General features: G+C 35.4%; 2 protein-coding genes across 2 annotated transcripts; one reads left to right on the plus strand and one right to left on the minus strand.

Moving 5' to 3' along the window:
* Positions 1-825: 825 nt before the first annotated feature.
* Positions 826-6,234, plus strand: jpt1a (Jupiter microtubule associated homolog 1a). Its single transcript, XM_026263013.1, has 5 exons — positions 826-1,080; positions 3,094-3,233; positions 3,840-3,949; positions 4,070-4,097; positions 5,483-6,234. Exons 1-5 carry the CDS (start codon positions 1,025-1,027, stop codon positions 5,626-5,628), a joined length of 480 nt encoding a protein of 159 aa, XP_026118798.1. The 5' UTR covers positions 826-1,024; the 3' UTR covers positions 5,629-6,234.
* Positions 6,235-8,761: 2,527 nt separating this feature from the next.
* Positions 8,762-10,181, minus strand: LOC113088588 (uncharacterized). The gene is made up of 3 exons (XM_026255781.1): positions 9,992-10,181; positions 9,619-9,901; positions 8,762-9,504 (listed from the first exon to the last, which is right to left on the minus strand). The coding sequence occupies exons 1-3, from the start codon at positions 10,174-10,176 to the stop codon at positions 9,034-9,036; spliced, it is 939 nt and encodes a 312-aa protein (XP_026111566.1). The 5' UTR covers positions 10,177-10,181; the 3' UTR covers positions 8,762-9,033.
* Positions 10,182-13,372: the final 3,191 nt, after the last annotated feature.

Genomic DNA, 13,372 nt, shown 5'->3' on the forward strand with positions numbered 1-13,372 from the left:
CAGCATATTTCATTGATCACATGGGATAACTTTTACTGATCTGCGCACCAAACCCATCTTGAGTGTTTGTTGTTAAAAAGCTCGATTTTTTTTGTTTGTTTCATCTCACTATAGAACCCAGAGCCATTTGAAGTTCCAGTCATGTCTGGATGAGTGTTTTTTTTTTTTTTCATGATTATCGTGATGAAAATTGGAATTTTTGGATACTTCAGCTCTCTGTCTTTTCCTGCATCAGAAATATATTATTTGATTTTACTCATTGTGATCAACGATTAAAGGGAATTTGGCCTTTGTGTTCCTATATTTATATTCCTTTGAAACAGGAAACCATTGCTGGATAATAATGTTGCTAGTTGCCCTGGTGTAATAAAAAAATCTAAATATGAATAGAACTATAATTCAGAGATATTTTAATCGTAATAATTTCTAGGGGTACCAATAGCTGTGGCCATTGTATTTTAGAAACATTTTCTTTTTCACAATGTGATTTCCCCCCCACTCTAAGGTTTTTATTTATTTTATTTTTTTATTTATGTTTTACTTTAATTGGCCTAATTGTTAGAATTTGTATTTATTTATTTACTTGTTTGGCTTTTCTCTCTCTTCCCAGCAGAGAGTTATTTTGATTCTGCATAAGATACTTTAGTTTTACCCAGAAAAATATCATCGTGTTTGCTGGCCCTCGTTAAATGTTTGCACAGTGTGTTTAGTTTTGTATGGGTCCTTCAGTTGCCAGCAGGTTCAACATTTTACAGCAAACTGTTCATCTGAAAATACACCGCAGTAGTTTAAAATTTAAACCAGAATCAGAATTTTCACTAAAACAGTTTGCAGTCTGTCGCCGCCCTAAAGGCGAATCTGCAGAAGTGCAGCACTAATCGCGTCTTTTGGGCGTGTGCAGGAGCGCAGATTCAGCACCAAGAGACTGATGACCAGAGCAGGAGACGCTCTTTGTGGCTTGATGACAATAATCTGTCGAATATAGTTTCGGAAAAGCCGTGAACAGAAGCTTTGAGTGTTCAAGATGACGACCACCACCAATTTCCAAGGCATGGAACCGACCGCGAGGAGCAGCTCCAGGTGCTGATAGATGTCTATATGAAGATAACAATGCCCACGCGCTTTAGGTTGTAGCAACCAGCAAATTATTTAACCGCTATGATCTCTTAAGACGTTATCTGAGCTGTAATATTACTGACAAAAGACGAAATTACTCTAGTTAAAACGATATTGGCGTAAAGACGGTTGGCGATGCTGATGAGAAATAAGCACCATCTTGGGTACAAATACTGCGTTTTGGGATACAATGGTACACACTAGCTGTAAGGAAAAAAGTTTATTGGATTTTAAAAGCCCTTCAAAACAGCATTTTCTGGTTTATAAAATACCTCTTTTATTGTATATGTGCATCCCTCCGGGAGTGTCTAAAAATCTAGCTTTCTATCTAGACATCTTTGTGGGGACGCTAGAAGCGCGTGGTGCATTTTTGGGGCAACACAATGTCGCTTTTTAAGTAAGCTCGATGTGTATTATAATGCTTTAAAATGCTGTCTAGGCAGCCAACTCGCAAGGCTTTGTGACACGGCCTCAATTGACTGCAGCATCCCCAAACGAAAACCCACAATTAATCACATAATTGATGAGTAATTAATACAGCTTCTTTAATGCATTATTTCAGTCTTTTGTAATTCTGAAACCAGTCCCTGTCCAGGTTTTCAGAGCACGGGAGGATGCTTGAGCGCATGTGTGTGTATTTTGGTTGGGTGCGGTTCAGGCGGTGTAGTAAAGAAATATATTACGTTTCCAGTTGTATCCGTCTTATTTCATTATCTGAATGCATTAATGACGTGCAGATGAGTGAATTCGTCACCGTTTATCTATCCTTTCGTCTGTAAATCAGACTGGTGGAGGGAGATTTATTTCAGCTTGCTGTTTTAGCTCAGTTCATTAGGCTTTATTGGCATGAACAGTATGAGGAATATTTTGATTAATAGAATATATTTAATAAGCTAATAAAGCCAACTAAACCAAAAAATACAGGTACATAAGGAATTAGGATATAGTAAACTATAAAGCTTATCAAGCCTTTTTCTGAACAATTATATTTAGATGAAAAGATATAGTTGACCCCCACACAAACTAATTTTATTTTCTCTCTACTAAAGCCACAGTTTTTTCCCCTTAAATGTGCACTCAGTAGATTGTAGATGTTACTCAACACTCTACCAGTAAAGAGATTAAAATAACCTTTGAGAATTATATAATCATAAATTAAAATTATATATCGATGCTTACATGAGATGGAGACTTCATTATATTTCATAAAAAAAAAAAAAAAGGTTTTATTTACCCTTCATTGGTCAAGCGTACAGGGAATGAACAGTACTATAAACAATCAACGAAAGCAATGAAATGTTAAAATAAAATGAAACTCAATGCACTAAACTAAACTAGTGATCAATTACTGCATGCTACAGATGAATGAAACGCATGAGGAAGATGAGCAATGCAACAGTTCACAATAATTCACAAGAGGGTAATTCCAAAATAGTTATTCAGAATATTTTTATTCAGAAAAAATATTAATTCACTGTCCAGACAAAAACGCAAGGGCTGTGTTTTCAGATCTGTCCACTCTGGGACCCAGTTAAAAAAAAAATACTGGTTTTAGTCTCCCAAAGCACCGGATCCATGTGGATGAAACACCAATACGATACAAAATGTATGCGTATACAGCAAAACGCTTCTCCGTTTGGACAGGGCCTAAAGTGCTAATGAGGGACAGACAGGAAGGATCAACTAATGAAGACACAGGTTCAGGGACTCTCATGCATCTGGCGTGACACTCACGCTTGGACTTCTGCATGAGATTGATGCTGAAATCGTGAGTGTCACGACAGATGCGTGAGAGTTGGCAACCCTGCAGTGTGCTGGCTAACATCACCAGACATCATCAGACATCACCAGACATGGGGAAAAACTGGGTCATACTGAACACATGGGGAATGAAAACACAACACAGCAATCCAAGGGTGTGACAGTTACAAAAGTTACATTTTTGACAACATATTTTGTATTTGTTTTCCTTCCCAGAGTGCTGCGTCCACCAGGTGGAGGTTCAAACATCTGCTTTGGCACAGATGAAGAGAAACCTGTGAAAAAAAACAAAATGGCATCTAGTATATTTGCTGAACCTGAGGACCCTCATGCACATCGAAGGAACAATCCACCAAGTGCTGATTTTTTTTTTTTTTACTGATATCTCATCTTTCATCTCTTTAATAGGCAGTGTCATTCCCTTTAAATTTGATAAACATTAGAGAAAATGATGAAAAATATTTTAATGATTGTGTATGTGTATGTACTGCTTCAAATCTCATACTTTTTCAGAGATTAACAACTGGTAACTTGTGATATTTGTGATACTTGTGATTACAAATACATATTCAGTTTTAGTTCCACATCTGAAAACTCGCTAGGTCTTGCTGATTCTTAAACACACAAAGGACTGCACAATGTGCTTATAATGCTGAATCTCGGCTAATGTTTGCTGTTTTTAGGTATATTTTGTAACATAGGTTCACAGGTTGCCATGTGAAATAAGAATTTCAGATCATTCATGTATTTTTCTAAAAAACATTACCTCACAATGACATTTATTATTTGCAGGTCAAAGCATGATGTTTGTAATATAGTCCTATAGTCATTTTGGTAAAGCAATAATTACTTATGTGTATTTTATGTACAACAATGAAAAAAATACAACTTATAGCCTGAACATCTGGGTGTTCACTATTGTTTATAACCGCAATGCACATGAACTTTTATTTGTTTTAAAGGTGGGAAGCCTACAGGTGTGTTGTGTGGAGAACCATCTGCCCCTCTCAGAAGATGTACTGCTCAACCCGCCAACCAAAGTAACACCACAGTCGAAAATAATGTTACTGTGGTAAGAGACAATTTCATTACTGAGTGAAAACAAACTTGTAACCTTAGATGGACTTTAATACTAACTTATGAATTAAAAAAATAAAAATATTGCTGAGAATGTGCTTTATTTTCTGCACAGAATGGTGAGGAAGACTCAATGACTGTTGGTGAGTGTTCTGACATATATTTTACATTACACTTTTTTCATAAAAAGATATATATATATATTTATAGATGACTTACACAACTTAAGTTTATTATTCATTTTTGGAGGGCATAAAGAAAAACTATCAGGGTGATATTGTAATATCAAAAGTCACGTAAACTAACATAAGGGGTTGCACCGACTAATCGATTAGTCGACTAGTCGACTTCAGTGGTCTGCCACTTTAAGCTTGACATCGACTAGTCGCCGGTCCTATAGAGGGCGCAACAGGATAAACCTTGGAAGGACTTCCACATTTATGGTCCATTTCCAAACAGTTCAAATAACAAATAAAAAACATACTATGAAAGCACTCCACATGCATGTGTGATTATATTACTGGATGCTTGAAACTGAACGGGAAAACGCACATTCTAAACAGCTTGTACTGGTAAGTAAATTGCTGTTCTCATCTAATGCGCTGCTGCACAGTAACGCACACACATATAGACCGCAGTTTGTGCGGAAAAGTAGTCATCACTGTTCTGTGATTTCTCAATAAAATTGATTAGAAACTTAAAAGTTCTATAATTAATTTCTTAATAATTAAATCCCACAGCTTCACTAGTAGAGAGACGCTGCAAGGTAGAATTAATTCACACACAATCACTCTCACTAATGCATTCATATGAATGTAATCTTTACTCTGCTAATGTTACTTTATCTGTATTCGATTTAAAACGAGCAGAATTCTGTGAGAAATATAACAACCCAAAGATGAAATAACTGATAAAAATGAGATGTTATAGGAGCAATAGCCATGTATGCAGAACTGTGTCATATGCCATAGCTATGCACAAGGGTTTTTTACAACTCCAATCCCATGTCCATTAATGACGTCATCAGCGACTAGTCGACTTTGACTCGACTTTCATCACATAAAAGTCGACTTTAAAAAAATCACTAGTCGTTCAACCCCTAACTAACATGCAGACACTCTTTTCTTGAGGATGATCTTTTTATGACAAATCAATGAAATCAGGTTGTAAAATGTCTCTCCCCAAGAATAATAATATTAAAATAATTTTATATTTATAAATAAATATTTTATGATATTTGAAAAAGAAAAACAACAACAACTTTACATTATATAAAAAATTTATTCTAGCTTCAATATGAATACAATAAATTATTCTTTAAGAACTCATGCACATGAATACATATTCTATATTTTTTTCTATATATATATATATATATTAAATGCTTTTGTTTTGGATCCATAAAAAAATCCATATATTTGTAAAGTTTTTTTTTTCTGTAATTATCTAAATAATTAACATGGCATTAATATTTTTCATTATAATAATTTTTATTTATTATAATATCTTTTTAATTTTATTTTCACAGATAGCACAGAACATCCTGAACCTATTCAGGAGCAGGATGACACACCAGCTCCACCTTGCCTCTCTGCAACAGAGCAGCCTGCAGCTGGGGTTCCTTCTGGCCGTAGAAACCCACCAGGGGGCAAATGTTCTCTCATCTTAGGCTAAAGATTTGCCTCACTAAAGGATAAGATCTGGGCCTATGTAAAATGAGCATCTCAGTGTAAATGTGCTGTTCTGTGGTCAGTGCCCATCCTCTGCATAACACTATACATAAAATTACATAAACCACAGAGAACAGATTAAGATCAGGACGGTTTAGACAGAGAAGCGTGCCACAATCTCTGAGCTGTGATTTGTTCAAAGAATACCTTTGAATGTGTTAAGTGTTGGTCACTCAGTCAAGCCTTTACTAAGATCAGACCCTTAAGGAAAAACTGATCCCGGGGTGTGCACTGCTACTCTTAGATACTGCAAACCATAGGCCAAAATATTCCATCAAACTTCTCCAGTCATTACGTTTTTTTTTTTCATCGATTGTACGCCTATGAAATGTCTCCCTTACTCAGTGTTGGTCTCTCTTTTTTATGTGTTGTTGGAATTTTATGAGTTGTGGTGCCTGACTTGTGGTGCCTCAGTCCTGCTGGTTAAGACACAAGATTTTAATAATTCCATGTCACATCCATAAAAAAAAAAAAAATGTCTGAAACATTTGTAGATGTAAAGAAAAATGTATCAACATCGATTTACTGATAGCTGAAGGGATATTTAGTACAAAAGAACAACAAAAACACAGTCACACATACATTAAAGAGTTAAAAGAGCAACAAACACAAGAGTGCAATTAAATATTACCTTCTAGTCACTAACAGGTGTGCCAGAAAAGGTGCATGCGAGCAAGCTGTTATTTATTTGTTGTTGTTAAAAAAGTTATGAAATGTGCAAAAATACAAACAAGTACAGTCATTGCATCCAATATGTCATCAAGTAGTCCAGATTCAACAAAAACATTTAAAGTTCTTATTGCCTTATTATTTTTGACGTATGCCAAAAAGGTGCTGTATTATTCTTTGACTCCAAGGAGGAAGTGTGTAACAGAGTCTGTTCATTTTTTCATGTACATGAGCTTTTCTCAAATAATAAAAAAAAAGTACAATTATTTTTGTCTATTGTCATGAGAAAAGAAACATTACTATTATCCAACATAATACCTTAACAGGGTTTCTTCTACTTTTCCATATCCATAATACATACCCAGAAGTTTAGATGATAAGTGTTTACATAGTGATTCATAATGAAAGTGAAAGCAGCTCAAAGCCACACTGCTTTACACAAAGCTCACATCTACAGGTGGCAGCAATGTCCTGCTTTAGGTCATTTGATTTCGACAGGCTTTTATTTTCTTCCTCAATACCTACTTTCACATTGCAGTCTGTAGGGGGAACTACACATAAACTAGTGGTTGTCTGCTGGTTAAAAACAAAACTTATTTTGGTTGACATTAAACACAGTCGCTAGAATTGACTGTTTGTTCTAGTTTTAGTATGTGATATTAGTATATGTTGTCGTTAGTAGACTAATCTTAGCTAGAACGGGTGTATTTTGGCATTTGCATGAAATCAAGTAAAATATATTCCAGTAGCTCTCTTGTGCATTGCATATTGCTTGCTCTTGATCATTTATAAATATTAAATAATGAGATACTTAAAAGAATGTGTAACTGTTGTAATTTCCAAATTGTCTTCTCTTTGAAATATGAACTTAATTGTCATAATGTGTTGTGTAGTGATTTCAATGTAAGATAGCCTTGTAGAGCCTCTTACTGTTTTATCACCACAAGGAAGACGTGTAATAAAAGGAGATTTATTAACAAAAGAACAGACAAGAGTAATCAGTGTCTTTTTTCACAATATAATGCTAATAGTAACATTCAAACCAAACCCTTGCATTTATCAATCTTTTGCACTTTATCCATTCAGTGTGTCCATTTGGTAGTTTCGGGAAGTAATAAGGTAAACCATATTCTAGATTTAATAAACAAATAATGGAGATGTTTTATAAATCATAGTTGTCTTCCACTTCCACAACTGGGGCAGTGGGAAGACAACTATGTAGGAAGAAAGGAATGGGATCTGTTTCACAGTCTAGAACCAAAAGCACTGGTGAACGATGAACTTCTGAGCACTGAGAAGGTCTTTGGTCTGGAACCCGCATCAGGAGGAGCCTTGAAGGTGAAGCTTCTTAAATTGTTGCAGAAGATGGGGGGCACTAAGCCTGGTCATCATTTCTGATGCTGTTTTCAAACTCGCTTGTACATTTGCTTCTTTCAGAACCTCTTTGTTTCTCCTTACAATCATTTAATCTATCCTGAGAAGGAGGGATTTCCATGTTGGCAGCGGTTTGATTGATTGATGCTGTCGCTGGTGCCCACGGTATGGTCCCTCTCTGGCATAGGTCTATTTTCATAGTTTAAAAAGGACAGTTAACCAAAAAAAAAGAAAATTCTGCCATTAGTTTTTCTCAGTCGCTTTGGTACATTTCTCAAATCATCCTTGAAATTTGCAAAACAGTAAGTGCATTTCTCAAAACAACTCGTACAAATAGCAAAACATCATGGATTACCGGAAAAAGCCAGTCCCCTGCTCAAAATCCTTTGTTCATCTCTCAAAAATTAAATATCTATGTCAATGAATGTGTCAGTGCCATCAGAATGACAAGTCTTTGTGTCATAGTTTAGGGATAAGACAGTCAAATTGCTTAGTCATGTTGTCAATATAACAGTGTACTCTGGAGCGATGTTCTAATGTAAACTATGGAAACATATTGGATGACAGTTACTGTTGAAGAGTATGCCATATGCTTATGTATGCCACATATCCATTTCAAAAGTACACATTTACACATTACTGTATGTGGGATATTACAGGTTTTTTTTTTTTTTTTTTACAGACGCTAGGACACATTTCTCAATACTTAGATCACTTTTGCAAAACTCTTCACACAGTTCTCCTAACCAACTTCCAGCTTGGCAAAGCAGTTCCTTTCACATTCAAAATGCACTACAACTACCAAAACACTTTATTCAGGTCTCAAATCAACTCATTCTTCCAGAACACTAGCAAAGGCTGACAGCCCACAAAACAATGACCTAAAAAAAACACTAACAACATGTAGCATTATACAATGTTTTCTTGTGTAAAACAAGGACACATCTCGGTTTATAATTCACTGCAATATATGTTACTGGAATGAATCAGACATGATGCAGAACTCATCAATATTTTATGTTGTTTATTTATTTTAATTTTTTTTTTGCACTGAGTAATTCCAAAATACAAGAATTTGTATACACACCATCCACTGATACAGATAAAATAGTAATGCTAATGTACTCGGTCTTCTCCATTTGGCCACAGGTTCTCATCCACATCACATCTTATGTCATCTAGGGCAATACACTTAGGAATGAATCTTCTGGCATGCCTGATCCATCCCTGGCAATCTTCTGCGGATATGTCCAGGCATCCAGCATTCATTGCATCCAGGAGGGACATTTGATCATGTGGATGGTGCTCATAAACCTCCCACCTCCATGAGGAAAATAATTCCTCTATGGGGTTGAGGAATGGAGAGTAAGGTGGGAGGAAAAGTGACTCCATTCTGGGATGGGCCACAAACCACTCGGTGACTGCACAGGAGTGGTGAAATGCCACATTGTCCCATACAATTATAAAATGTTGGCTGATTCCTTCTCTCTGCATCCCTTTCCTCATCTAGCACAACCCTTCCATAGAGATCATGCAGGAACACAAGGAGACGTTCAGTGTTGTATGGCCCAATTAGGGGTCTGTGTAACAGCACTCCATCAGTGGATATTACTGTGCACATTGTGATGTTGGCACCCCTCTGGCCCGGGATAATCACTGTGGCTCTCTTCCCAATCACATTCCTCCCTCGTCGCCATGTTTTGGCCAAGTTGAAACCCGCCTCATCCATAAAGATGAAAATGTGGGGTGTTTGCCTGCCTTCAATCTCCATGACTCTCTAAAATAAATCCACAAGGAAACAGAAGCTGCTACAGTAGTAAATTTGTAAAAAATGTCTTTGGGTGTGTTTGGTTTGGTTCAAAAACAGTTTTTTATTTTATTGTGATCTTACCTGGACATATTGGTTCCTGAGTTGCTTGACATGTTCAGAGTTCCTCTCAAAAGGCACAGTGTACAACTGTTTCATACTGACCTGATGTTTTTTCAGGAATCTAGAAATTGTTATTATGCTTACACTGTGAATATTTGCAAAAGTAACGTTGTCTGCCAAGAATCTGTCTTGAATCTCAGTGAGTTTTATCCCATTGTTTCGGATGACCATATCAACAATGGCAGTTTCCTGCACATTGAGAGCTTCCTTCCTCTCCGACCTGTGTGAGGGTAACCGTGGAGTCCTAAGCAGAAATGCAAAAACAATTGCACACAAGTTTATTTACTTCTGTAATGTGCAACTCAGTCAAATCCCCTTGCAGAATACAAGTTACCTGTTGGTTTGCCGGAAAACTCTAAAAATAGATGCCACTGTAGAGCGTTGCAGATTTGGCTGCACTCTCTGACCAGCCTTTCTCATTGAGAGACCATGATTTACTACATGATCAATTACAGTAGCTCTGATCTCATCTGAGACTACAGCTCTTGATCTTCCTCTTATTTTTCTTCCACTACGCATACGTATTCCTCGCCCCCTCCCAGCCACTCTTCTTCCGCTTTCAGCCACTTCTCTATTTCTGGCTGGGTCCATGTTTACATCACAATACAAAAATATTCAGCAGTTGTCTCCTTTTTGTTATGAAATTGAAAGAGTAACAACTGTGTAGACGTTCATCTACAATGAGAATCAGCTGTGGCTGGTCCAACAGTCCAATTGTTTTATAGCATTTAATTTTAAGATTTTAAATATATTTCATTAAAATATTACTGTAGAAATGTAGCTGTCTTATTCAGTTTTGTATTATGTTATTGTTTTGAACATAAGTTTAACAGTTTTGAAAACAGTATGTAAGCATGTGCAAATTGGCCTGCGCGTACAAAGAGTTTTGGCAGTTGTTGTGTCTGAGTGAGAAAAGAATTCATGAAATTTGAGAGATGTAGTCATTGAATGCATTTTGTGCCAAAGCAATGATAATTGATCCTCAGCTTAGCCCACATAGTCTTCTGTTGTGCTCACTGTGTGAAGGGTTTTGCAAAAGTGACCTAAGTATTCAGAAATGTGTCCTAGTGTCTGTAAAAAACGGTAACTGAAGGAGACTGGATAGAATTCCCAGTTACACTTTTACTAATGGTCTGACCATAAAAAAAAAAAAAAAAAAAAAAAAAAAAAAAAACTTTACAATGTCATTGAGAAGAAATATGAGCACAAAGATGAAAATAAGTCAATTTTCAGAATTTGTTACTCTTATGTTCCTCTGTGTTTACTCTTGTGTTTTACTCTCGTACTCTTTGTTCCTCTGTCTATAATAATGTGTAAAAAAAATGTACTTGGCAGTTTATGACAACTAGATTAACCATTTTGCATTTAATGATTTATACGATGAACTAAACACTTGATGTTTTGAGGGGTAAGACTATTGCACAGAAAACTATATAATACATTTATGACATTAGCAACTGATAATGTAGGAAACCGCAAATAAATGTGCATAATCAATTGCATGAATGTACAAAAGCAATTGCAACTTGTTCAAAAGAATGAGAAACTCATTTTACAAGTAGTTTTGAGAATTTAATTTCTGATTTGAGAAATGCACCAAAGTGACTGAGAAAAACAATTAAAAATTTCTGCCACCCAAAAATTCACCCTTGTGTTGTTCCAAACATGTAAGACCTTTTTGTTCATATTCAGAACCCAATTTACGATATCTATATCCGTAAGATCGATTCCATGTGATATAATTAAATCTAGATTATGATGATTAAAACAATGAGTGGCTGTGATGGTATTTTGCTTGACTCCAAAAGAGTTTATTAGGTCGGTAAATGCAAGTAATGCATCATTTGTATTATCAATGTGAATATTAAAAACTCAGACGATTAGCACTTTATCAATGGTAATGGTGGTCTATACACAGTAGCCAGAGCAAGAGATATGACAGATTTCTTTTGCATGTCTGACAGTGTAACATTAAGCAGAAGTATTTCAAATGAGTTAAATCTGTATCCCATTTTCTGGGTAACATTGAGAATATCACTATATATTGTCGCAACACCTCCCCCATGTCTACTGGTCTGATGGGGCTCATGCTTATTTGGTGGAGTAGACTCATTAGACGAATAAAATCATATGGTTTTAGCCAGGTTTCAGTCAAGCAGAGTACATCAAAACTATTATCTGTGATCCTTTAATTTACAATAACTACTTTGGGTGTGAGTGATCTAATGTTTATGAGCCCAAACTTAAAAAATTATTTTTGTTCATTTATTTAAAAAAAATTCTGGTTTAATCATGATAAGATTTTTTTCTTGATCTTACATTAAATTTATATTTTGAACCCACTGTTCGGGGAAAAGATAGTCTTAATAGATTTGATAGTGCAAGTATTTATATCATTTAAGCGGGTAGAATAAAAGTCATCATAGTAGTTATTTGAGAATTGGCTAATCATATGGAGTGAAATGTCTTGGAGATGTTGTCCGACTATGCTGGGATGTAGGCCATCAGTGCGAAAAAGCCTAGGACGCTACCAGAAAATATTCCAATTATTAAAAGTCAGTTTATTATCAGTTTTTGTTCTTTACACCATGACAATAACCATTCATTAAAAGCAACAAGTCTACTCAACCTTTTGTGCCCTTTTCGATACGTGGGCAGTGGTCCTGAAAAATGATATTTGCCGTGGGCATCATCCTGCGCATCGTCTTGATCAGGCTCCTGAAGTCCCTTTTTTTTTAACCCCCCTACTAGTACTTATTTATTAGATACTATTACTTATTCATTAGGTACTACTGCATATTTATTAAAAACTAGTACTCATTCATTAGATACTAGTACCTATTAAATAGATACTAGTACACATTTATTAGATATAATTACTTATTAGAAATGTAACCAATATGATTTTTTTATTTTACTAGTACTTTTTTTATTGAACCCAACTGTAGCCATTTGGACTAGTCATAACATAAGACGAGTAAAAAAAGCAGATCTGACTAGTAAGATAAGAAAAGATGATCCAATACCTATTATTTGCGTGTTTATGTGCTCGATAACTGATATGCAGAACCAATATTTATTAACTGTTATAAATCTTTATATGACAATAAAAAAACCATTTTATTTATAAAAAGCATCAACAGTACAACCACTTCTATTAACAATAAGCAAAACATTTAGAATGTCTAATGTTTTCAAATGGAGAAAATAAATAAAGGACAGGAGTCATAGCAACTTAATTTTAAACTACCGTTAAAGTAGGTATATAGTTTAATAGCTACAGAGTCAAGAATAATTCACTGGATAATGTTAATTCACTGATATATATTCTCTGGAATATTGGAATAAAACAAACAAAACATTGTATTTCATTGCATTTCTCAACTGGCATGTTATATCAAAAGTATAGTTAATGTTAATACAATTTAGGGTATTTTAAACAAGTTAGTCTTGTTAAAAGTTACATGTGGTGAAATTGCTGGAGCATTTCCTGATCATCAACTACATCAACCCGCTGCGTGAACAGCAATATGAAAGCAGCTTCATGAGACTAATGATGGAGCAAATTTACAACAGAGAGAGAATTAAATTCAGCGCTTTTTTCCCAACATGCGCTCATTCATGATGGCATATTAATTCAGGCAAAGTTACATCTTTATTGGGACAGGACTTGATGGATTGTTTAACATGACTCCAAGAGTTAGTCTTTATTTCT

Source organism: Carassius auratus, chromosome 6 (assembly GCF_003368295.1).
Source record: "Carassius auratus strain Wakin chromosome 6, ASM336829v1, whole genome shotgun sequence".
Classification (NCBI taxonomy): domain Eukaryota; kingdom Metazoa; phylum Chordata; class Actinopteri; order Cypriniformes; family Cyprinidae; genus Carassius; species Carassius auratus.

Bases quoted from the DNA above. Each gene is read 5' to 3' on its own strand.
- jpt1a (XM_026263013.1), top strand. From the start codon at position 1,025: ATGACGACCACCACCAATTTCCAAGGCATGGAACCGACCGCGAGGAGC. The intron at 1,081-3,093 runs GTGCTGATAGAT...TTTCCTTCCCAG, and splicing joins ACCGCGAGGAGCAGCTCCAG to AGTGCTGCGTCCACCAGGTG. The intron at 3,234-3,839 runs GTGCTGATTTTT...TTTGTTTTAAAG, and splicing joins TCGAAGGAACAATCCACCAA to GTGGGAAGCCTACAGGTGTG.
- LOC113088588 (XM_026255781.1), bottom strand. From the start codon at position 10,176: ATGCGTAGTGGAAGAAAAATAAGAGGAAGATCAAGAGCTGTAGTCTCA. The intron at 9,902-9,991 runs GTAACTTGTATT...ATTTCTGCTTAG, and splicing joins GTTTTCCGGCAAACCAACAG to GACTCCACGGTTACCCTCAC. The intron at 9,505-9,618 runs GTAAGATCACAA...GATTTATTTTAG, and splicing joins TCAGGAACCAATATGTCCAG to AGAGTCATGGAGATTGAAGG.